Below are 27218 nucleotides of genomic sequence, written 5' to 3'. Positions count from 1 at the left end.
AACTTAATTACAATTCATCTATTGACTATTATACTATTCATTGGTATTGTTGCCTTTGTTGTAAGCCTTTTGTATTCATTCAACCTTTGATTGTAGAGAATGGACCATTCATTTTGCCTCATTATTAAGACAAGAAATAGAGGCAGTCAAAATGATGAGCAAGTGATGCCCAAAAAGGAAACATCAATTTTCTACTTGGTGATTAATGTTTCACTTTAACATTCCTTTAATTTGACAAAAGGCATGCTAATGCACTAATCAAACAAGGAATTAAGTAAAAAACAAGCAAGTCATTTGATCTTTTCTCAATCATTGAACAAGACTTGACCAACAACTTGAAAATTAAGACCACTCGGAGAATAATCTTAGTGACTCAGTTAAAAAGACCACTGATGTTGGATCCTCCAAAATGCACTACTTTCAAAAGATTCAAAACATACATGTGGGTATTTTAAAAAAGTTCGAACAAAATATACAGCCTTCTATAACAACTTTCAAAAGATTCAAAATGTGAAGAGTGCAAGATGAACAATCATTACTTCCTTCAATGTTATCATCAGTGTCACATTGTATCTTTTTTGTAATATTTCATGTTCATTTTCATCCAAACAATTGGGACCACATCTACATAATCAAGGTAACATGTTTTAATAATGTTCCAATTCCTCTGCCCTAACACAAAAAAACAATTAACAAGAACAAACTGATGGCTGCAAGAAAAACTAATAAGATTGTTCAAAACAAATATATCATCAAGACATCAACAAATATTGATGTTTCAAGAATTTGTATTCAGATTTTTGCACACATGAAACATAATTGAACCAACAATGCTCAAGATGTAGCTTATGTTTTCTGCCTGAGTTAAACTATGCGCACATAATTTGAAGGAGATGCCAGAACTCTTTGCTTTCTTCATATATTTATGTACATGGATGCTTTTTTCAGCTTGCTTCACAGAGGCCAGTGGCTGGATCACAAAATCCATCACGATCGAGCAACTGCTGAGGTGGAGCGCTAAGAAGAGGAGACGATGGACTTCCATATGCATTTCGTCTGCTATTCCCACAGCCTAGACTCTTTCTGGTGCTAACCCCTGTCACAGGGTTAGTCCCACTAGCATACTTGCAAGTGCCTGAAAATAAGCATGACATATACATAACATGTGGGATTGAGACAACTATAACTAATAGCGAGACGTTGTGGAAGTAAATAACAAAAGAAACTCCTGTTTATCACAATATATAAGACACAAGATCGAGTTAGACTATCTAGCAACATGCTCGGTGTATTTTTAGGAATTTAGCTCACCAAATGCGATTTCCTCTGTCTAGGAAATTGTAAAACTCTTAAATATTAGCCGATGTCCCAACAGTCGCAAAAGCTATCAATGGGCAACTATTAACCAGGGATTTTCCTTGGTGTGAACTTTCAGCTAACTCTTGGCTTTTCGTTAGTATTGAGTGGTTTAATATGGAACTGAGAATCTCTGCTCGTTAATTAAGACACATTTCTCCGAGACAAGTTACATCTGAAGCGGCTACAAGGATTACCTGTTTCTGCAGGAGGTCTATAACAGCATCACTGAAATCAGCACCTTCAATGATGGCACCCCCAAGGTCACTCCGAGTCAAAACAGATCGAACAAGAACAGCATTAGTGAGATTAGCTTCATTAAGTACCTGCATTAAATGAAAAAACAAAGTTATCTTCACATTCTGAAAGTGAACTCATCATTTCGCAAGAATCTTTAGCCGATGTAATTGTCATGATTAAAAATCGACTTGGACTTAAATCATACGCTACAATGTGCATACCATCCGATCCATCAATGTGTCACTCAAATCTGCACCTATAAAGACCAAAGCAAATAGGAATTAGCAATATCTACGGTCTGAACAACCCTTCATTTTTTAATCAAAAACAGAAAATTTTGCAAGTAATAGTAACAGATCTGCATCAATTGAATCGGATTCAGCATTCAATCATCAAGGAGATAATATAGTATATTAAACCTCCCAAAATGTTGGTTCAAATGAATGAATTTAATGAACATGAGAGTCTTTGCACACTATGTTGCTTAGACTCTTCAAAACTATTGTTGCACCCGTGTAGAAGTATACTTTTGGAGTATCCGACATGGACCTGTCGACATTTATTAAGAGTCCGGGTAGCATGGCTTGCACTTTAAAGTCTCATGTTTTTGTAGATTTTTCGCTAAGGGTAAATCCCTATAAGTGTAATTAAGTAGAGCACCTCCTAGAAGATTCTTGTTAGTTTTCTAACATCGATCTCTTTTTTCACTCACTATTATTCACCGAGTTCAAGGATGTTAGTCGTAAATTGTAATCTTCTCTTCATCATGGAGGTTTTGGTTTTGGTTCATATCCCGCGACATTGTACTTCTGTATTTTATAATAAACATTGCAGGAGCATATGCCAAATTCCCATCACCACAGAAATTGAAAGCTTGGGTGGACGGATTTGGTGTAACAGGTGGGAGACGAGGCAGCATTGCACAAAATAATATTTGTACCCCAATGGATTTTCAATTAGATTAAAAAATATCTACTTTTTCAATTCAAATTTACTATCAAAATGTGAATATTACAAAAACGTACCCCAATAGTAGCTAAATTATGTGCAATTTGGAGCTACTAAAATATTAGTAAATAATTAAAATTGAAGGATTTTATTCAGGATATAGTGATACCTCAGAAAAAATCGGTGAGCTCACCATAAAATCCTCAATGCTACAAAATCCCAAATTACAATTTCCACAAAACCTTCTAAGAACAGGTAACGCTCTTTCTTTAATTTTTTTAAAAAAAATTGGTACTATCGTATAATTAATTTGATTTTCTTTAGGTTTCAGATAAATTCTAATTTGTTTTGGACTAATTACTTTGTATCTCTTTTTCCCTCTTTAATTTACTATTTTTTCTGAGTGTTTTCTAGGGTTCTCCTTTGTTGATTATTGTTCTTCTCTAGACTCATGGATTACGCTGATAATTTTGTCTTGCTGTTTTTTTTTGTTGTAGTAATAATTTTTTGCATTAATTAATTGAGTTTTGAAATAAGCAGCTGAAGATGGAGAATTTGAAATCAGTAGTAGGAGATGCTAAAATTTCTCCCAATTGTTTTATGTCCAAGTTTAAGAGATTAAAGATAGCAGCGGTACGCAGTTTTCCAGAGAGTTTTACGCGATTTGATAATGTTGCAGTTGGAGAAAAGTTAGTATATGGTGAGCCGGTTGTCGTTTGTGAACGAAATGCAGATTCGACATTAGGTTATGAGATTTCAAGGGATAAGAAGGATGGTGAACAAATTGTTCAGATTGGAAGTGTTGATGAGTGTGGAAGTACTGAGCATATAGATATGATGAATGTTGTAGATACGCTTAAACGGAATTTTCAGGTGGGTGATGGAGATTGTGTTGATATGGTAAATGAGTTAAAAACAAGAGAATGTGATAGGATTAAGCCGAAGAGGCGTATGGTTTCCTCACTTCGTGATTTTCCAAAGGATCTTAAGAGTTATGGAGTTGTTGACAAAAAATATCAAGAGCATTGCACGGGGAAATCTGGTGATGTAGAAACAAATGATGAATGTCACGAACATTTGAAGGTTGATTTTATGTCTCAAGGAGGTTTAGTTGATCCCGTGGTAGGTGCATTCTCGAGTGGAGAAGAATTTGAGAAACAAGAGCCTGTGGTGACGGTCAAACTAGTGGCAGTATTACAATCTGATGTAGATTTGGAGTTCCATGATGAGGCTAACAAGGATAAAGAAGCCATTGGCGAGTTTGAATGTGGGGAGCATGATAATAACAGTTTTCCAATGGTTGAAAATGTTCCAATTGTAGAGAATGCATTAGAAGATGCGGAAAATCCTCATTTGCTAAACAAGCTATGTTCGTTGGTGTACCCTTGTCGGTTTCCAAAAAGACGTAAAGTGTCTGCAGTTCGTGATTTTCCGGATGCATTTAAGATCTTGAAAGCACATAACAAGGCATCAGAGAAAAACCTGAAACACAGAGAAGCGAACAAATTGGCCGGGGCAAACGAAACAACATGTGATTCCCAAGATGATGTAGAACACATTGAAACTGAGATTGAGTCTCAAGAAAGTTCAGCTCCTACTGAGAAGGGCTTATCTCGCAGTTTGAGGACATTACTCACTCCTAAGGAAGACACTCTAAATTTTGGTGCAAATACTGTTCACAAACTGACAAGCGTAGCGCATGATGGTACTGGTGCAGATAAACAAGAACTGTCAAATTGTGGAGCTAATTCTACGCCGTTAAGCACACAGAGTAGTTCAGAAGTTACGAACTTTAACAAGCGGATTGGAGGAAAGAAAATAGGAGTAAAATGCGAAAACAAAACTATTGTCAAGGATTCAATGGCTACACCAAGATGTCCCAGCATGCCAACCCAACGTTACCGATCAGACAGTAAAACTAATCAAAGCAAAGGCAAAGGCAAAGTTCTAAAGAGAAAACAGAATAAAGGATCAGCGCCAATAACTGTTATTCTGGCATTGATGGCTCCTACTAGAGTAAAAGCTACAGCAACTAATGTGTAATCTTGGCACAGTTTTCTGATGGAGCGGAAGAGGTAAAACAGCTAAAGGGAATTTATCAGTATCTTCATATGACGTTCTTTGACAATGAATAAAACGTTTGCCCATCAACAAATAACACTTGTTTGTTCATATATCTAGAGTTCTATCTTGTATATTGTGATGTTTTAGCTATGGAAAAGTACCTGAGAAGTTCGCTTTATACGCAACAGCTTTCTCTAGGTATGCACCATTGAACGTTGAACCACTGAAATCCGATTCTCTCATATCAGCAGATGTGAAATTGGCTCTTCTGTATCAGCAAGTCCAATGGGAACATGAATACTAGTCTGCACTGACAAAACTTCTTGTTCTGCAGTTCTTGTTGAATGACTTTACAATTTACATTTTCTGGTTTCAATATTTCAAGCTAAACTACTGGTTATGTAAAACCGACTCCAACAAAATAGAAAAAATGCTCCCTCATTCCAACTTACAGGTTATTTGACAAAATACTATAACATTTACCATGTCAATTTACTTATTTGGGAATTCAAAATCATTAGTAATGAAATTATGTTCTTTATCAGAGTGATTCACCCTATCGGAAACAGTCTCTCTATCTCTACGAGGTAGGGGTAAGGTCTAAGCACACTCTACCCTCTCCAGACTACACTCATGGGATTACACTAGGTATGTTGTTGTTATCGAACAAACATCTTATCTACACAAGAAAAAAACAGTATCATGCTAGAGCAGAGGAAAGGTTACCTGAAGTTCTCATTTGTATGAACTGTCTTCCTGCAAATCAAAAGAAACAAACAAAAATACTGTTTCAGACACCTCATAAAAACATAAAAATTAAAGCTTGCAATTTAAAAAAAGAACTAACTTTAGGTCTGCAGAACCAAATTGAGCAGCAGAACCAATACCAAATTCACCCCTTGTTTCTGCCTCAAACTTATTCAAGTCAGCCATAGCAGTCATGTTTGAGCTAAATGTAATCACTGCAGCTGCTAATGCAGTGGAAACTATGGCCTTCCACTTCTTTACTTCTCTATTTGAATTTGACTTTTCCATTTGACAAACAATTTTGGAAGATTTTTTAGGAATAAAAATTTTATAATAACAAGTAGATGAGGAAGAGATGTTAATGGATTTTATGGGAAGTAATGAGATGGAATTGAGTGCCATTTTTATTTTTTTTGATTTGTTTCTGTCAAGAACAAAGAGATTTCTAGATGGATTTTTTTTTTTTTTCCTTTTGTCCACTTCTTTCAACCCCAATTCTTTGAACAAATTGGATAGGCTTTGTAAAGTGTACACATGTACTCTCTCCAGTTTTTTTTTTTTTTTTTTTTTTTTTTTACATTTCTATATTGTGAGGAATAGTTAGCTGCTGTGAATCCAATGACAGGGGGTCATTGTTGTTACACAAATTTTAGACATTAAATACTGTAGGGGAGGTTCACATAAGAGATTTTTGGACCGGCATGAGATGTGGTGCAGTGGATGAAGTTGTTCCTTCTTTAATCAGAAGTTTTAGGTTCGAGTTTTGAATATGAAAAACGCTTACCTCCGAATAGGGCCCTATGCAGTGCAAATCCAAAATAGTGAGCTCCAATGTTCGGACACTAGATGAAAAACCAAAAAGTATACTTATTTTTGGGATCTTTTACCCAAATAACAATCAGAATCCACTAGTTATTACACACAAATTATAAACAAGATGATTTTTTTAGTTTAAGAAGTGGATAGACAATTATTTAAGTTAGTTTTGATAGAAGAAAATTGATTTATTACTCTCTCGTAGAATGACTTGATATTTTTTTAAATCCTAAGATTTAAATTACATTTTATACTATCCTAGTAAGCAATATTTAATTATTTGAGAGCAACTTCATCCTAAATTATCAAAAGTACCTTACTATTTCACAATTTCTCAACAAATAGATAAAATATCACGCTCAAGTAGGTTATTGTGATTCTAAATTTAATTTAAGACGTCTAAATTAAGAGGAGGGAGTACAAATAAAATTGACTTTAAAACAAGGGATAATTGTACACAATGGCAAACTTATAATCTAAAATAAATGGAGTAGCTACTATTTGATTTAATTGCACCCCGTAGCAAACGTTTGTCAGTCGCCTCTCTCCCTTTCTCGCTCGCTCCCTCTGTGCTCGCCTCTCTCGCTTTATACAACAGAATTGTATAAATTGTGTTTCTGTTTGTATAAAGCGAAAGAAAATTGTATATACACATGCAAATACATATATATTCATCTTATACACTTATAATTATACAATACAAATATTCCCCTGTCCAGTTTTCTTTTGCCTTTCTCTCTTTCTCGTTTTATACAAACACAGATTATACAAATATAATGTATAATTTATGTTTGTATTAAGCGAAAGAGAGAGCGATTTTTTATATACAAATATTTTTGTCAACGATTTATACAAACAAGAGGCTAACAACAATTTATACAAATGGCCTGCCAGCGAAATTATACAAATCTGAAGAGGAGACAACGAATTATACAATTGCTTCTTTTTGTATATGTGTATAGCGAAATAGACATAGCTTTCAATTGTATATGTATAGCGAATTATACATATATATGTTTGCTATGGAGCGCAATTATGCAAACTTTGCTATAGCATACAAATATGATTTTTTTTGTTTGTTATATGTGAAAGTTGCTCTTAAAACAAACATAAAGATGGGCCTGTTTTTCACATTTAGCAGTTGAAATGGGCCGATATCGGACAACATAAATAGGCCAATGAGCCAATCTTATCCCTAACAGGCAGGCCCATATAACATAATCTGTTGGACTTGCTTCCAGACCTAAAAATCCATTTTGTTACTTCATGGATCCTAATATAAAATGAGAGATATTGATTCAATTTCCCCTTTTGACCAAAGTTTATAGTCTACTCTAAAAATAAGAAAAAGGGCTATATTATCAAGTGTAATCGATACAATTGAAAGTTGATTGAAAGATTTTCTTCTACATACCGAAAATTGATAGGAGTGGGCAGAGTTAGAAGGGGCAGGAGAAGTTCATACGAATCTTCTTCACAAAAAAATTACAATATGTAAAGAAGTTTTTTTTAAGTACATATATAATGGATGTTGAATTTTGGGTGAAAATCGTATTTGAAGTGGAGAGAGAGCATTTATTTTTGCACAAGCTAAGTAGGTATACTCATTAATGAAATGGATCATTTATGTGATGTGCAAGGGAGAATGTAGTATTTGCACAACGGGTGTAAGCCTTGTGGTGTCATTCTTGCATATATAATGATTGTTCAATTAGTCGAATGTTGGAATTTTTATTAAAAGTTAAAGCAATATTAACTTAATTATTGCCCTTCATAAAATGAGTCTGAATCACTTCATGTATTGATATGGACTGACAGTATTATAGATTTTTATTAAAGACCTAATAAAGCTTTTGTTGGAGAATCTTAATAGCTTAGTTGGTTGGTTATATGAACTTTCACCTTATTGGTGAGGGTTTGATTCCCCACATTGTAATCCCTTCCCCATTTCCCTTTATTTAAAAAAAAATAAAGCTTTTGTATTGCATTAGATTAAATCTTGTCACCTTACATAAGGTTAAATCCAGCATACCACACCCACACCGTCTCAATTGTCATCCTTAGGAACTACATAAAAACCTCGTTTTGAAACGAGCTTCAAAGATGTTAGGCTGACAGGCTAAGTCCATATTAACGGCTCTGGCTATAAAATTTAATTACTATCCATATAAAGTAATCTTGAAATGATGGTTTTACTAATAGCCCACAGAGGCACAGTAACTTATATAAAGATTCTGAAACATAAAAGAGAGGTGTTTTACTGTTTAAAAAGGACGAATCAATGTAAAGAGAAATGGACCCTAGCTGTGTACAACAACTAATTAGTACACTACCACCATACTTTAGTCCTCTCACCAGCCTAACCTTTGTCTCATTAATTCATCCTTCAAATATCTCATTAAGAGGTCGTTTGGTAGGGTCTATAATACTAGCGTTTGGTGTATTAAAAACTAATGAAGATATATATATTTTTTAACTTGACTTTAGCTGATATCTATATTTTTTAGTTTTGGATATGTACAAGTAGATACTTAAATTTGTATAAAATCAAACAAGTAGACACAAATGTTATATGTGACATAATATATACAGGACACCACATAGGACACAAAATTGTCAAGTAAAATGAATGTGTCTATTTGTTTAATTTTATACAAGTTTAAGTGTTTAGTTATGCACACTCAGCATTGGAGGGTGTAGATACCAACTACAACAAAGTCAAAGAGTATATTTATGATTGTGCTTAAAAATAATACGTATTGCAGAATTTTTATCTTTTTATTTTTACAGATGTACCCTTCGCAAGTCGGTGGAAAAGGTTTTGAGAGGTTGTTGTGACTTTGATCATGCTAATGCAATGCGCTAATCAAAACTCCTCGCATTCCTAATATTATGAATTTTCATGTATTAGTTATATTTATATCTTAATATCAAATTCAATATATTGTATAACTAATACATAGGTTTAAAAAGTATGTCAAACAAGATATTGATATACAAAGTTAATGAGTGCATTATTTTATTTTAATGAACTTTACAAAACGACCCCTAAAAGGTCAATATATTTTTCTAATACACGTTATAAATAAGATAAATATAAAATCTATATACATTTTATCTATTTAAATCATATTTATTTCTAATACACATTATAAAAAATAAAGATAAAATCTGAGTACATTTCATCTATTTGTATCATATTTATTATTCTGAGTATGTTAATCGTTGAAGAAGTCAATTTATAGCTTATGATTTTAAAGCATAGGCCAACAATCAAGTGCCATCTTTATATAAGAAAAAAAAAACGTACCTTTTGTGGGGCTCTCCAATGTCTCTTTGTATTTGTCCACACAAACACAACTCAATGGATATCCTTTGTGGGGTTTTCTCTTTTTTATAACACTATTCTAATTTTTAAACACAATCTATCCGGTGGCGTAGCTATGTATAACGTAGATAGTTAATTGGATATCCTTCGTTGAAAAACTATAAATATGTATATAGAAAATCATACAAAATATATAGGTTACAAATAATTTTTCATTTATTTATATATATATATATATATATATATTCAAATTTAGATATCTTTAACAGCATTTCTCACTTCGCCACTAAATCAATCACCTCAAAAACAGTATATAGAGCGATATTTATGGATGTGGAAAGCAAAAAACAATGGGAAGAGAAGCCTCACTGTTTTTTCAGAACTTAATTACATATAAAAATGAAAAAAAGATCGTCAAATAAACGGGTCACTTGCTAATATATTTATGCTCTTTATAACCAATAATTTTTTCATGTAGCATAAATTTATATTTGAATATTATAATATCTCATGAATTATGTCCAAATACAGCTCCGGTTAATAAATAGGGCCATATCCACCAAAATTTAGTTGGGTCAAGATAAGATAAAATGATGAGTAATAGTCCAATTCGTAAAATCTGTTATTAAATTTAATTTTTTTTGTGTAACTATCAAACAAAACTAGTTCATATAAAAGAAATTATTATGATATATAACACATCAAATAGTAAAATACAACAAATATTTTAATAATTTTTTAATTAATTTAAACTATATATTTAACTAAACTTTAGAGGAACTGAATATGAAAATATCACACTTTTATGCATTAATTCTTTCAACCTCTAGACTAGTCCCCTACACATTCTTGCAATTGTCTTTTGTGTTAGGCTCGAATATCGACAGCCCCTCCTCTATTTATGCTATGGTTATTCATAAAATTCTACTTACTCTAAGGGCACTAACCAAAAAATAAATAAAAAATAGTCACGCATTCAAGGAAGAAAAAAAAGAGTAGGATATTAGTTTTTTTAGAAAAATACTCGTTTTATTAAGAATTTTCTTTACATCCTTAAATTTTATAACCAACTAAACTAACGCAAAATAATATACTCCATTCATTTTAAAAAGCATGATATTTTTTTAACAATATTTTCATTTCAATTTTTCACATGACATATTAAAAGCTATAAAATTAAATGATATTTTAATAAATTTAATATAACTTTAATTTAAAATTACGATATTAAAAAATCTTTTGCCACATTAAATGAAATTATTCTTTTTTAAAATGGAGAAATTATATCTATGATAGATCACATGGATGATTTGACGGATCTTGGGAGCTACTATAATAGATATTGTAGAGTGGAGGAAGCTAGTCAGTGATACCTCTTAGAATCTTCTCTTTTTGGGTTATATGATCAATTCAATATATTTAATTTGAGTCGAGAGTCGATTAAAAATAGAGTTATAAAATTTACGTATATTTTATTTTTTTTAAATATTATTTATAAAATTACAATACTAGATATGTTATTGTTATTGTACCATCAATTTTATGACTTAGAGCACGTCTTAATTTGTTGATGACATATAGTGAATAAGCTTTAAGTGGTGTTTTTTTTTAATTATAGATATAAACATTTGCAAGTCGGTTTCAATTCGAATATTAGATATTAAGTGAAAAAATAAAAATTAAATACAGTAAAATCTCACTAAATTAATATTCAATAAAATAATAATTTATTTAAGATAATATTTTTCTCTGATCTCAACTTGGGTCAATGGAAAAAATCATTTATTTCTATAATATAATAAGATAATATATTTTTAGAAGATCCCTACATAAATATATGGTCCTATTAATATTATAAATTAATAATTCTTTAAAATTACAAATATATCTAAGACAATTTAGTGAAATGTGATTCTATTGTTTTTTTTTTGTTAAAATTTAAATCTAATTAAAGTTCATCTCTAACTTTTTTACTGCATCCTAAAGTTATGGTGTTGTCTTTTAGAACTGCACCATAAAATTGCAAAGAGATAGAGCATGTAACTGGTTTCAAAGGTATTGTATTGTCTTCAACTGCATCATCAACATTGGTTTTTTGGTGTTATCTACAATTTCTTCTAAAATCTAGACCTCTGAACATGAATCTCAAAATATTATTTTAATTAATTTGATATTAATTTATCCATTAAATAATACCTCTACAGAATAATAATATTTCATTGTCCCACTTATATTAATTTAGTGAGGTTATATTGTAGTTATCTATTTGAATAAAAGTATTGAAATTGCTTAATAAATAGTTGATGTTCAGTGAAATATATCTGATAAGTTTTTCATTTGTTAAAATGACTAAATTGCCCTTAAATTTGTGATTATTTTTTTTATAAATTCGTAATATCCGTGTAAGCAAGAGAGGAAATGATGATTATGGATTTAGGAAGTTAGATGTTTTTAAAAAAAATGATATTTAATGTTAGAAAAAAACATGAAAGATAGAATAGTACGTAAAATAGTTGATCAAATTTTGAATGACATGAGTTTTAGCTGATTTTGACTTCAATTTACTTATAAACAATTTGATGTTTACCAAACATTTAAAATGCTTCTACATCAGATTGTCCAACTAATAAATTTAGCTAACACTGTCTAACTCTTTAGCATATAACCACTCTAATGATTATTTATTTCCACTTAAATAAGAGTTGTTTTGACTAAAAATAAAAAACGTTACACCTAATTCCTAACCAGTTGATTGTATTTAGACTTCTTTTATTTTCACTTAATTAATAAGCATTTAATAATTCCTAACAATGATTGAAGAAAACTTAAAAATAAGAATGACGGAAATGGATGATCCTTAAAATGGGAAAATCAGTCAACAATGCAAGAAATAGCAAGTATCTTTTCGAAGCAACATTAGGGTTCTTCTAAGTGAATATAAATAAGTAGGAAAAATTATTTCCCGATCAAATATATGTCTTGTATTTATTCAAATTAGAATTTTACATCGATTTGCTTTGTATCATTATATCAATTTGCTTTGTTTCTATTCTCTCTGATACATTGACCCGGTCATACTTTAGTATCACATCGTAGACCCCTATCCCAACACTATCTTCCTTATCAGTGAACCGGATCATAGTGCATAGGTACTCTTTGATGCAGCGGAAATGTGATACATTGACACAGACCGAACAAATATAAAGTGAATCAATACAAATATAGAGCTAGCAAATCAACACAATGTGTCACGAGTTTTTGTAATTAAACTATTATAACGTTTGGTTATCGATCAATCTATCGATATGATTGTTAATTAGAACTCAAATGGCTATTTCTAAAATTTCATCTAATAATAGGGAAAATATGTGAAAAAGAAGTGTGTGGGGATTTGTGCAAAATAAGTGAATGGATATAAAAAAAGGTTAGACAAAAAAGAAAGTAAAAAAAATAAAGGAAAGGACAAAATAGGACGGTAAAAGTATTGACACAACTGAGATGTTTTAATTTTTCACTGACTTGAATTCATTTTTTCTGCAAAGTGAGAAGAGAATGAATGGTCAAATCATCAAAAGTAATGTTTTAGCTAGTCCTTTGTACTGTTTACATATTATCACATAATCATGGCTATATAATTAGTATGTTTATTAGAGTATTAAAAAAACACCATCATTATTCAATTATTTATATTTTCAAAACCCTAGGGAGGCGGAGACGAAAGGGGGTAGTAGGGTTCTTGGATGGATATATTAATATTTGGAATTTGGAATTAATGTGGATATGGCTTATTGTCCTGGGGTCACAAGAAAGTTCTTCAAAAGGCTTTTTCTAGGGTTTTGTGTTTTTCTATTTTTATCTTTTCAATAGTTATTACTTGTATAAGGTTATGGGTGGTAAAGTATTACAACATGAATGTATTTTGACATGTTTTAGTTGTTAGATCAAACATATTCTTATTTATTTAATTATGCATTTGATACAATCCGATAACATGTGAGTCTTATTTATCTTTATTCATATCTGAAATTCATTTTTGATGATAGGTGTTGAGAATAATTAAGTACCTAAAAGTGTGATTTCTCTAACAAATTATAATAAAACTTTTAAAATAAAATGATCATACACTTCGACATTAGTTTTACTCATTTACTTACTATTATGTGTTGAGTGTTTCTAAGAATATACTACTCTCTTCATCTCAATTTATCTGACACCATTTGACTTAACACTAAATTTTAGAAAAAAAGAAGTGTGTCTATAAATCATTTCGTTAAGGATAAAATAAAATTTTGATATTCTTTTTTTAGATCAGACTAAAAAAAAAAGAGTATCACATAAACTAAGAGTAATTGCGATGAAAAAGGTTAAAGCATACAATCTAAAACTACAAACAATGAAAATAACAAGTGAATGGGTGTATTTGGGAGCTTTATAACGCCCCATGCAAAGGTCATTTTCTAGCTCCTCTCCCCCACATCTGCCGCATTCTGCCTTTCAATTCATACACACAACATTGGGAATGCCAACCACACAACATATGTTTCATCTTTTCTCTCTTAATTAATTCATAAATTTTAAAAACCATATTATAAAAACAAAATATACATACACATCCATGCATGTGCATTGTCCACTATGCATAACATCCATACATTCATACATAACATCCATCACCAATCTATAATAAACAAGACCAAGACATTAAGTAGAGTGCTAATAGTGAGGGAGAAAAAAAAAGGGGTTTTGCCCTCTCTGACTCTATCTTCTTTCCTCAAACTCATATCATCATAAGATACAAGGAAGTGTCAAAAGGCATCAATCAAATCAAATCAAATCAAATCAATCACAAAAGCAGGAGGAACCAATCAGTTTGGAAAAGAATAAGAGAAATAATATAATGTCCTCTTCAAATAGCTTGTCATTGGACCACCTTCCTCCTCCTCCTCCGCCTCCACCTCCTTCCGAGCAGCTCTGCTATGTCCATTGCAACGTTTGTGACACCGTCCTCGCGGTATATACACTATATACATACATATATATATTTACTAGTTTTTTAATCAAGAATATATATTAGGGTTTCTTGTGATGATTTCCAACTTAAGTTTTTCTTTTAGGTCGTTTGGTTCAAAACAAGGTTATCCCAAGATTATAATCTTGATTTTATCAGGATTGATAATCTCATCTTCTATATTATAATAATAATCCCATGATGGATTTGTGTAAGCTTTATCATAGTTTTTATTAGTTAATAATTTCCTAGAGTGGTTTTTTACTCTTTTTTTTTTTTTTAAGAAAAAATTTCCCGGATTATCAAAGGAGTTAAATTCCAAAAGAAAGAATACAAGAAGGGGGTTTGACCTTATCTCGAAATACAACAAGAGGATAAATAACTCGATAAAAGGAGGGTTAGGAGATTAATATCTACAAACTAAACCCCTCAAATATGAAATTAATCTATATTAGCCAACAAAAAAGTTGTGGTTTTAACAATTTTTTTTTTTTTTTTTTTGTTTATGATTGTATTTTTAGGTAAGTGTACCGTGCACAAGTTTGTTCAAAACTGTGACGGTTCGATGTGGACACTGCACTAATCTTTTGCCTGGATGGCTTTTGCCTTCCACTAATCATCATCATCATTTTGGTCACACTTACTTCTCTCCTTCCCACAATCTTCTGGTATGTACTAACTCTCTCGCTATATGTATACATCGCTCTCGTTTGGCTACAAATTTTGAAGTTATAATTTGAAAATGTAAGTTTTTAAAGTTGTGTGAGTAGAAGTCCCAAAAACTGGCTCACAGTTGATTTAGTGTGAGCGAGTTTTTGAGAACTTGAAAATATTTGAAGAATACATTTTCAAAATCTATGGTCAAACCCTAGATAAGAGTATACTTTTTTTTAATTTGTCAGAAAATTTTGATAAATTACAATTGTTTTTAATTTGCAGGAAGAAATAAGCAATGCAACCCCAAATTTCTTGATGAATCAGAGTAACTCAGCTCATGAATTTATGCAGCTGCCTGCTCGACCTGGATTTGATGATCTTCCTAGACCGCCACCCGTTATTAACAGACGTGAGAAATCTTAACAAATTATCTTATATTAAGAGTTTAAGTTATATGTACTGACACGATAAAATACTAAAAATTTAACTCTAAATTCAAAGAAAGACTGATTTTTTGTGATGCTTCTTATTAAATAAAGTAGTACTACATCTTTTTTTTCTTTAACATATACAAACTCTGAGTTTTTTTCTAAATTTCCCTGACTTTACTTTGTGATGAAAGATGAAACTAAAAGATATCAAGTATTTTGTGTATGTAAGTAGAAAGATTGTTTGCGATAAACGTAACTGAAGTTATTTTTTTAATTTTGGCTCTCTTGTATGTACAGCTCCTGAGAAGAGACAGCGAGTCCCTTCTGCTTACAACCGATTCATCAAGTAAGACTTATAAGTTACTGTCTTTCAATTTGTTTGTCTTATTTTGATTTGATATGAATTTAAGAGAGTGAAGAAAATTTTGAATTTTGTGGTCTTATATTAAAGATATATCAAATGTACTAAAATGCACTTTAACTTTTAAACATGTCATGTAAAAAAATTAGAACTAAAGAGTTGCTAAAAAGGAAAAAGATTTTCTTTTTAATACGGATTAAAAAAAAAAAGTTGGACAAACAAATTGAAAATCTTGAAATGAAGGGAGTATAATGCACACATTCAGACATCTTTTTCTATAATTAAAATACAATTACAAATATCTTATGAAGGTATTTAGTAAGTATATATTTATATTTTTATATGAAATTAGACTATATATTAGTGTTTACAATTTTGTGCAGGGAAGAAATCCAACGCATAAAAGCAGGGAATCCTGATATTAGCCACAGAGAAGCCTTCAGCGCCGCTGCAAAAAATGTATGAGTATTATCTTAATTAGGGTTTCGTTTAACTTTCATTTAGAGCGTATAGGGGTTATTTGGTTCGCAGACTAAGTTATCTCGGAATTATAGTTATGAAATTATAATTTTTGGACTAATTTATTCCTCCTGAGAGATGCGATAAAATAACTTGATGGGATAAGCTGGAATGTTCAGGATTAAGTTTGAAATTAAATTATGCTTTATTTGGTTTAAAATATAAATTTATTTCAAAAACTTAATCATGAGATATTTCATCTTATCCCACGAACTAAACAACTGAAATATTTCTGTGTGCCACTACAAAATCTTGATAACTGAGAACTAGGGTTTATACCATATGTTTTTATTTAAAGCTAAGTTTCGTACGTGATACTTTTTTTCTTTTTGTTGATGACACAGTGGGCCCACTTTCCACACATTCAATTTGGTCTCATGCCTGATCAGACTGTTAAGAGGACTAATGTGCGTCAGCAGGTACATTCGAGTCTCACTGTTATCCATTATTAAAAAAGAAAATCATGTGTTAAACCGTTGAATAGAAATCAAGTCGGCATGTGAGGGACATTTTGATGTGTGCTCAACAGTTTAAATTTTTTGATAAGATGATCACACATTTAAGATGTTTTTGTTTTGTTGGTAGGATGGAGAAGATGTTCTTATGAAAGATGGTTTGTTTAATACATCAGCCAATGTTAGTGTGTCTCCTTACTGATGATGGGATGAGAATCAAAAGTGAACAAGTTTTAGATGGATGCAGAAGCTATATTAGTAGCTAAATGTCTAAGTGTCTAACCAATTAATGTGACTCTTTCTAGCATGTTGAATGTGTAATTTTCTTTCTTTTTATCTTTGTGTTGAAGTGTACTTTTGGCTTCAATGTTTCAACTTTTGCTTGAACAATATTCACTTTTTGCATTTTAGCACTACATTTTCATGGCCTATAATTTGTAGTTTTGTACTACTACTACTACTACTACTATATATTGTGTTGTATTAAAAGTTAACCACAGATGAAACAACAAAGATAGGTAAATACTAGTGGTTATATAGAATTACCCTTAACGTCAATATATATGTTGTTGGTGGGAGGTAACAAGAATTATGTGGAATTAATCAAGGTGGGTGCGTGTAAGGTTCACCTTGACACCATGATTATTTGAAACCCTATCTATAGGTTGATATCTTAAGTTAATTACAACAATATTACAAAAACTCTTCAATTTAAGTAAAAGACTTTGCAAGTGAAACTCTAAGACGAATAGACAATGTACTAGATCAGTTCGAGACTTCACAAGTACTATCCTACTGGCAAGGTACGCCCAAGGTTTCATTCAAATCTCCTTTGGCGGAAAATTAATTATAATATTTATATATAGTAATATTGTTTTTTACACATATATACATTAAATGTTAAACCTTTTTTTTTTAACTTTTTCATGTGTTTGCTTCTTCATATTTTAAACCCCTAAATAAAAAATTTGGCTCCACCGCTACTGACCACAAGTCAACTTTTATCAGTAAGATTCCAAGACAATGTCATAGGATTTGAAACATCTACATTTAAAATTTCAGCACAATATCTGAAGTTTTACTATTTGACAGAGGTAAAAACACTAAGGCAAAATTAAACATTACATTTTGGATTTGGTGTGTGCTTGTGCGTGTGTGGGGTGGGTAGGTGGGTGTGGGGGGGCTATAAAATTATAATAGCATTTAAAAACAATATGAATTTCCTAATCTGATAAACTTCCGCTATACAATTGAATCATGATATCAATATGCAAATACAACTCAAAAATTGAGAGGAAGTGATTATTTTTATCAAAGGGAAGAATATTGAACTTAGTTTTAATCTCATCTAAAATCTTAAGTAGTTAGAAATAATACACTTTATTAGTTAATTGTAGTCCCAACATGCCCCAACACGTGCTTAAACTATTAGAGAAAGCACACGTAATTTGTTAATCGTATTCTCAACAAAGAAAAGTCCTTTCACGCTTATATTAATGTGTTATTAAAGTCATAATTTTTCAAGTATATTCAAATAGTGGTTTATAAATTAAAGGGAAAATGACGCGGATAAATAAATATATACTAGTTAATAAGCAAACATAGCTATAGTTTGAATTAATTGTTACTCACAACCTCTTTTTAGCTATAATTACGCGTGCCTCTCTTCCTTTCTCTCGCCTCTCTCATCTCTCATACATATACAAATACAAATTATACATATACATATACAATTATATGACAAATATACAAATACAATTTGCCTCTCTGCCCTTTCTCTTCCCTCTCCCAATCTCGCTCGCCAGATATATATATATATATATATACAAATACAATTCACTTCTCTCCACTCTCTGCCCTCTCTCGCTCGCCTCTCTCCTCCCTCTAACATGTAATTACGAATCGTAATTAGCAAACTATAGCTATGGAGTCTAATTAAGTTATTTTTACTGGCTATTTGTGAAATTTCCTCTAAATTAAATATTGGCCCAAGTGTTTGGCAAGCCCAAGTCAATCTTTTACCAAATTTTGAGTAAATCCACTACATTGTAGGACCAAATCTCTGGGCCCAAAGCAGTCTAAGAGCCTGTTTGGACATCAAATCATGAATTGAAACTAGGCATTGATTTGAAATTGAAATTTTGTTTGAACATGCCATTAGAGCTTTTTAAGTTATAAGTTCTCTCCTAAACATGAAGTATTTAATGCCTCTTTTACATTTTCCTTTCATTAGTTAGCTTCATAATGACATTCAGGAGACATGAAGAAGAAGAAAAGAAATGTGGACCATTTATATGATTGTGTTATTCATTTCAACAATTATTATAATATAATGTTCAAAAGTCATGTGATTTGCTATTAATTAGTTCAACTTATTCTCTTTACTGTTCAATATATCTTTTCATTGTGTCATAGAAGTGACTGGTTTATGATTCTGTTGGTTGTTGCCTTAATAGAAATGGAAAAAGAAGGAGCTGATCCCCACAACAAAATAATGTGCCATAAGAAAAACAAATCCTAAGAATAATAATAATAATAATAGTAATAATATTATACCAAATTTATCTTTATAGTAAGGAATGAAGTTTGAACTTTTAATCATGCCACATTGTATTCGATAGTGAAGTCAATATACATATAACAAAATATATAAATAAGTCAAGACAATTCAACGTATAATTAACGATCTTTGATAAATATGGCTCTTGATTTTACTCTCTCTAATTTTAAAATATTCGATGTTTCGAAAAAGCTTCGTGTTCGTTGAGTGTTAATTAAGTGACAATGTTTAGAGAAGGAAAAGGTAATTTAGATAAATATTAGTATTTAATTAAAATTATTGAATATTAAGTCTTATTGAGAGTACAAAAACCTTTATGAACCAAAGAGAGTAGTAACTTGTAAGTTCTTTCCTTCATTTTATTTTAGTTTGCAATTATATCAAAATAGATATTTTTATTTTACCTATCTATTTTAGATTATTATATTTTTATCCTAGCCTTAAACCTTAAGATTGAATAATTACATAGTTAAATTTAGAATTTCAAGACTTTATTTATAACGTTAATTTGATAAAATGGATGGAGGACTATATTATTTGTATTTCATTTATGAGTTATGACAACCTAGGCAGCTCACGTGAATTCATGTGACGGTTTTGGCCCCAAGTTTGACTACGATTAGACAAAGAGTATTTTTTTTTTTTTTATTTTATTATTATTATTATTATTATTATTATTATTTTACCTTTTTTTGGGTACAAAAATTCAAAGGCTGAATGTGCATTTGCATCAAAAGGGAATTCAACTCTTTTCCGATTATAAGATTGTGATGGGATGGATAAAATTTACCAAAATAAATTAGTAGGAACTTTTTCTTTGTGAACGAGCCTTTTGCGCACGGGTGAATATCCTCCGTCGAGTGGAAGACCAAAAAATATATTTCTGAGTAAATGTAAGTAGAAAAATAAGAAAAAATTATCGTCAGATACTATTCGAAAATCTACTTTAACAAATGCATACATAGTTTATACACTACATATACAACCAAAATATATCTGATGATGTATGTTTCATCCATGTTGATAAACTAGATGATCGAAGAGTACATTTATCAACCCAAAGTAATCAGCAGGGTTATAGGAGTAAAAATAACAAGAAAGGAGATGCATTTTATATTGCTTAATTATCTGCAAAGAATCAATGCAAATTTGATTTGATTCGTGACTGCAAAATAAGTCCAGGCTGGTACTTTGAAATCAAATATTCTGAATTTTGGACCACTTATTATTATCCAGAGAAGCATATATGCTGCCTTATAATAAATCCAAACTTTTTCTTACATTTTAGTCTCAAGACAAAATTTCTCAAGTATTTGGCTGGTTTTGTTTCCCCAATATCTTTTCTTGTGAAAGTAATTTAGCTCAATTCAGAATATAATTGGCAAAATGTTTTAAATGTAACCCTGCTAAGTATGGATTAACAATTGCCAAACCTTTTTAAAAGGAAATTTTGAAAAAAATTCAACAAGCACCTTTCTTAGTTAGGTAGCTTCTTTGTTTCTACAACGCGATAACTTTGTTTATCATTTCATGATTTGACACAAAAATACCTTCGAGTAGCTCAAAAATACCATCTTTAGTCTCCACTCTCCACTAACGTTTACTCCAACTCAAATGAAAAATAACCAATTTTATCTTGTGTGTTACCATCTCAACAAACTTCTATTCTCACGTGCAAGTCTGATTCTTTTTTCATGGATCAAGCATGTGAAAAATCTTTTTGATATAGGTGGCGATGAAATTCGATCTCAAGACCTCTACCCGCTCTGATATCATATTGAAGTGTGTGCAACCATTTCATCTAAAAGTTATTAAAAAGAACACATTTTATTATTTAATTGTATTCTCAACCTCCATTATTGTTCAATCAATAACATTCCCAAAAATGCGAAACCGATGAAATTAGACCTCTTAAGTAGATTATAAATCATTCTTAACAACAAAAACAATCATTTATTTTGTAATTAAGTAAATGAAAGGTACAAAATGGAATGTAGAAATAAAATGAATGAATAGTAGCCATTACATAGAATTATAGAAAGAATGTGTAGAATTACCAATAAATTAAACAAGCATCATATCCGGGGGAGCATTTATAACACAACCGGAATAATAATGAAAATTACAAGTCAAAAACAATGGAGTAATAATAATAATACTAATGGCCTTCTTCTTCTTGATATCAACATAACTACAACTAAGACAACCTAAATCAACAGACGGTCACAAAGTCAGGCTCCCGCAATTTTTAACACAAAAACAAAGCATTCACTGGAAAAGGTTTCTACTGGAACACAACGAATATCGCAGATACCAGCATGATAATCATGAAAGAGAATTTCGACTCGTTGCCTCTCATGGATGTTGCATATGATATATCTTGTGGCCTGAATAGTAATGAACTATGTTAGAAAAATAGCAACAATTTTTAAACACTTAGGTGTAAAGATATTTGTTGTTTACTTACTTTTGTAGTTTGCCAAGTTGGCCACAGAAGAGAGCATTGTCTGGCATTGGCAACTCTGTCTTGTTAGTAGGCTCAGAGTTAACAACCCTGATGTATGTTTCTTGTCCTAGAAACCACGAGTCGAGGTTTTCTGTCCTCAGGTTCCAAACTCCAACATTGTCAAGGGAGACCAAGATTGCTGTCCATGCCCCGGGGAAAACCTGCGAGCAGCATAGGAAATATTAGGCAACAGAAAATGTTTCTCAATCATCATTTCGAATAAAGTTGGTAAAAGGAATTTGTTCATTGGCATATATAACATGTCGAACAAGCTTAGTACGCGTTCAATAGTTTACATTTGAGAGGCAAACTACAAGCAAACTGAGTTTTGAGTTCTTGTTTAAGGTAAGCAGGGATATTATGTAAGGCAAACAACTTATGACTGGCATATACAAGTATGAACAGAATTGAACTCATCGAGTTGTAAGTGGTGTCATTGATACATACTTCATATGCTTGCTATCAACCTTATTTCACCGTTATAATAGACTCATTACTTTCTTGGCACAAAAATGAAAGGGGGGAAGTCCATACTGGCTTGGTTTTGGAGCAATATCGCAGACTAATGGCTATGTTGAATAAAGGATTATAAGCATGTACTAGTCACGAATCTTGAGAAATTCACAAGATAGAAAAAGGATTACCTGTGTTGTGGTGCGAGCTATTCCATCCCATTTGTTGTAAGTACCCCTACTATTATTTGACCACACGCCAAAATCCATCCTGCAAGTTTGCATTAGTGAAAACGTCAGGTTCAGAGAAATAAGTTTTCAGTTTCATGTTTGAATATGATGAACATTGAGAGGAAGCCAGATCATACCCGACCACAAAAAAGGCATATCCACTCATATGGTATGTGTGCATTTTGGTATCATTGTTCTGTAATATTATTTCCATAAATCCCCTGTAGGTACCATTGATAATAGAGGTTTCCATCTTAGGAGGTCCGGTTAGTGGTGCCGTAGGGAAATCTAGCTTATACACACCCTTTAATTTGTACTGGTCAGCAAGTCTGATTGGTGTTTTAGGATTAACAAATGAAATCCCATTAAGTGTTGTTCTCCTTTTTCCATCTACCATCTGTGGTGGCGTATTTTGGACCACGTATATCTCTGTCACATTAATTGAGCCATATCTGAAAGAACCTTGAGGATTTGGGCGAGCTCCGCTGGCAGTTACATTCCACCTACATAGCATACACCATAACACCAAATGATAAGAGGCAGAAAAACTTTAGAGTCTGATAAATTTGTTCCCAACTACCTACATCTTTCTGATACAATTTGATAAGTGCATTGGGGAGAGAAACAAACCTAATAGATCTCGCCTGGTTCATGGAGAAAGTTTTGTCGAATTCATCTTGTGGTGGTTCAGGAAGAGGGCCGTGTGCCTTTCCTTTCGAGTTTGTATATTTCAAAATGCCTACACCAGTGACTCTTTGCCATTGTGATTGGTTCACAAATCTGGCACTTGCCACAATGTAGTAATCAGAACTTGCATTCTGATCCATGGATACCAAAAAAGAGTAAGATTGTCCAACATGTATATCTAAGCTAGTATAATTTTGCTGCACAGTGTATGATCCCTCTGCTTCTGCCAAAAGTAAGTTATGATTCTGAATTCTGAAGTTCAAGCTAGTTGATATTCCTACATTGCTTACACGAATTCGATAGGTTTTGCCTGCAGAATCATAATTTTAACATTATAAAACAACCAAGAAGAGAAGTGTATCACATTTTAGATAATTAGCAAGACAAAGTAACAGCCTTAATGAGAACTTTGGATGCATTATTTTGGAGAATCTTTTTCCTTCTCGATACTAATGAAACACAAAAGCATAAACATTCACAAGAAGGTGGAATCAAACTCTAAAGTTTCTAGAGAAAGTTTTATAGATGTCTAAACAGCAATAATGGGAATTTTCATAAGATTTGTGTTGTTTGATTAGAGAAAGTGCAACAAATAGCATGAATTAATCTAATCGCTAATGACTACATAAATCTTACTCCTTTCAAACAATGAGTCCACTTCTAGCACAATGTAGTTTACCTGGATGGACAGTGATTGTTTCATAGTCAATGCCATCAGGCACAATAGTATCATTATATCTGTAAGGACCTTTTCCATTGATTAAAACACCATCTGGTTTTCCTAGATCTTTGCCAGCAAGAAGAGTGCTCCTCAAAGACTACATCCAACAACAAGCAAGCAAAGGTACACATTACACACTTAAACTTGAGCAAAAGCTTTAAACAATATACTCATCATGTCATCGAGCATAGAGACTAACCGTGTGATTTCTGGTGTACCAATCACCAATCATAATAGTTATATCATCATATGGTAAATCAAAAGGAATTGGGATTTCCTCCCTGTTATTAATAGTAATTCCACCAAAACCCCCTGATGCTCTCTGAAAATGCAGAGAAGGGAAATAAAAGAAACTTCCAATTTGGTCCTTGACCTGAAATTGGTAAGTCCAGTTCCACTTTGAAGGAATAGGACAGTTTGTTCCTGGTAAACCATCTTGCCAGGTACTCCTCTTCTGCTGAACCCCAGACCTATTTTACCACAAAAATCAGCTCAAATGCACCAAAAATAGAAAGAACAAAAACCCATTATGTACTCAGCAGCTTTGTTGCTCAGACTCTTCAAAAATGTCAATGCGTGTCAGATTTCTAGTAGAGTATGACATCGAAAGTGAAGAGTCCGCACAACTTAGCTCAACAGGAAGTATCTTACCAATGTAAGAGAAGTTCTTCATCTAATTTGTTCCTCACATTAACAACAACATTGTCATTAGTAGTTACATTCATAGTTGGTCCAGGAAACTTTCCATTAATAGCAATAACCTGAAAAAAGATTTATAAGCTAAAAATGTAACTCAAGAAACCACAAATACACTAACACTATAAGCTTAAAGTTCAAAACTTTAACATCAATATCCCATAGATCTGAAACCAAACACTATACAAAACATCAAACACTTGCCCTGCTACTTAGGAAGCAACAATGTAAGGTAAAAAACAAAGAGATCTGAAGAAACATACCTGTTGAGACACCCCAAGTGGAGAAGCATCAATGTAAGAGACCTCAAAGTTAAAAAACTTAAATGGATCTCCAGCATAACTTAACCCCATAAACAAGAAAATGCAGATAAGGGTAATTAAGAAAGACCAAGTAGTAGTAGAAGAAGAAGAAGAAGCCATTGAAGTTCAAAGTAAGTAAAGATCAAAACTTTGAAGATGTTTTTACAATAAAGATTCAAGAAAATGTTCTTTTTTTGTGTGCAATTACATTATATGGATAGAACAAAGAAAAAAATGAGGTGAAAAGAGAGCAAGAAAGCAAAAAACAGAGAAAGCAGCTTACAGAGAAAGATGCAAGTAGTAGTTCTAGTAGTTTATTTTACATATTAATAGTATAATAGGAAAGTGGGCAACGGTTCAATTTACTTTATTTGGGGTACTGATTTGTTGGCCATAGACTATGGTGGTGAGAGAGAAAGAAAAGGAATGGTGGTGCTAGCTTGGAATTTAGAGGGTGCTTAGATCAAAGTTTTGTCGGTTCAAATGGTTAACACACACTATTTCGTGGAGACAAATAAATTATTTTTGAAATATTAGATGATTTAGTGTTCATTGAATTGACTTATTTTAGGTATTTTTAAGTTAAATAGTTTTTAATCAGTTTTAAAGTGTTTAGATAAAGTTAAAAAAAAATGCTTATAAACACTTATTTTAAAGCCAAAATAACAAAAATAAGTCAAAAGCTATAAGTTAGAAATCCTAACTTATAGTCATAAGCCAAAAATCAATCCGTCAGGCCCTTATACTAATAATAAAGGTAATATAATAAATTATTATTATTTTTAAAGAAGGTGTCGAGTCAAATATGGGCAAACTAAATAATAAATATAAAAGGTAGCATAATTATTAGGGTGCACATGAACAAGAGCAGTGCATGGAGAGCTTTGGATTGAGGGAAAAACAGAGTGTATTCAAGAAAAGGAAAGCGTGTATTCGTGTGTAATGTGTGTGAGAGAGAGATGATAGACCAGAAATTAGCCAATGACAGATAAGATATATTGGAGAAAAATATTAAAATATATATATAAAAAAAAAAACTTTCACAAGGGAATGAAATTACTAAAATGAAAATATAGGGTGCATGTGCATCAGTCAAAAACTCTTACTATAATATGATAATTAGTTTCAAAAATTTGATGATCATTATAATAAATTTATTATTAGAAAAAAAAAGTTTAAATATATATGTCATTGGTTTTATTTGAAGAAAGTAAAAGGATATTATAACCTTGTTTGATTTATACGTGGAATGCACCATAATGAATTTTTTCAACTAGTGGCGGAGCCTCCTCGGTTCGACAATCGAAGGGTGTTAATTTTAAATTTTTATTAGAAAAATATTTTGTTATATATAAGTAAAAGAATCATATATTATATATTTCGTATTATATGTTAAATTTCTCTAATTTTTTGATAATGTTTATTTATTTTATGTACTTTGGATCCTATGGAAGCTCTAGCTCAGTCATTAATTTCAGCTTGATATACTTGTTAGTGTACCTCAACACATACGTACCAATCAATAATACAAATAAATTATTTTTTTTATTCGCATTCGATATTCAATATTCGTATTAAAGCCCAATTATTTCAGATTCGCATCGTGTAGGACCTCGAAAAAAAGTGTTTCCTACCAAAGATTTTTTCATATACAGAATTTGAACTCGAAATCTTTAGGCTTAAGAGTAGCTCCGTCCAACACAAACACTTGTAAACGATGACTTGTGATTTTTCCTCCTATAAATGAAAATACTAAAACAATACAAAAAGTTGTCTTTAGAAGAGAAAGAAATACGGATTAAAGTTTGGACCCAAAAAAAATATGGACCAAAAAGAAAAACAATACGGATTAAAGGTACTAGCTAGAACCCAACAATTTACAGTAATATGGATGTACCACAAATTATTTAAACATTTCCTTAATAATATCATCACTTTTGTCTAATAACGTATATATATTTTTCAAAAAGGAGGAAAGGTCTAATTGATTAGCATTAAATTAAATATTTTCAGTTTAGTTAACATTTTAGTGTCTACTGTCTAGCATGTCCTATTGGAAATAAAAGTTATTTCATAAAGAGAGTTCTAAAAATTATTAGGGTAAATATAATACTTTTTGTTTTTATGGTCAAT

General features: G+C 31.6%; 3 protein-coding genes across 3 annotated transcripts; 1 reads left to right on the top strand and 2 right to left on the bottom strand.

Annotated features, from left to right (window-relative positions):
* Window positions 1-709: 709 nt before the first annotated feature.
* LOC125826700 (thylakoid lumenal protein TL20.3, chloroplastic) lies at window positions 710-5847 on the bottom strand. The gene is made up of 6 exons (XM_049506050.1): window positions 5456-5847; window positions 5335-5364; window positions 4770-4876; window positions 1818-1852; window positions 1505-1682; window positions 710-1135 (listed from the first exon to the last, which is right to left on the bottom strand). Exons 1-6 carry the CDS (start codon window positions 5755-5757, stop codon window positions 945-947), a joined length of 843 nt encoding a protein of 280 aa, XP_049362007.1. The 5' UTR covers window positions 5758-5847; the 3' UTR covers window positions 710-944.
* Window positions 5848-14187: 8340 nt separating this feature from the next.
* On the top strand, window positions 14188-17314 carry LOC125826485 (protein YABBY 4-like). The gene is made up of 7 exons (XM_049505831.1): window positions 14188-14510; window positions 15029-15175; window positions 15447-15573; window positions 15893-15941; window positions 16340-16415; window positions 16820-16894; window positions 17061-17314. The coding sequence occupies exons 1-7, from the start codon at window positions 14397-14399 to the stop codon at window positions 17130-17132; spliced, it is 660 nt and encodes a 219-aa protein (XP_049361788.1). The 5' UTR covers window positions 14188-14396; the 3' UTR covers window positions 17133-17314.
* A 4453-nt stretch (window positions 17315-21767) lies between these two features.
* On the bottom strand, window positions 21768-25567 carry LOC125826471 (monocopper oxidase-like protein SKU5). Its single transcript, XM_049505809.1, has 9 exons — window positions 25047-25567; window positions 24739-24848; window positions 24287-24557; window positions 24046-24184; window positions 23310-23676; window positions 22817-23182; window positions 22641-22719; window positions 21958-22157; window positions 21768-21877 (listed from the first exon to the last, which is right to left on the bottom strand). The coding sequence occupies exons 1-9, from the start codon at window positions 25203-25205 to the stop codon at window positions 21775-21777; spliced, it is 1794 nt and encodes a 597-aa protein (XP_049361766.1). The 5' UTR covers window positions 25206-25567; the 3' UTR covers window positions 21768-21774.
* Between the last annotated feature and the right edge of the window lie 1651 nt (window positions 25568-27218).

This window comes from Solanum verrucosum, unplaced genomic scaffold (genome assembly GCF_900185275.1).
Source record: "Solanum verrucosum unplaced genomic scaffold, falcon-dt-bn FXZP01000060.1, whole genome shotgun sequence".
NCBI classification, from domain to species: Eukaryota; Viridiplantae; Streptophyta; class Magnoliopsida; order Solanales; family Solanaceae; genus Solanum; species Solanum verrucosum.
The sequence above is the reverse complement of the archived record's forward strand: the minus strand, read 5'-3'. Positions and strand labels throughout refer to the sequence as shown.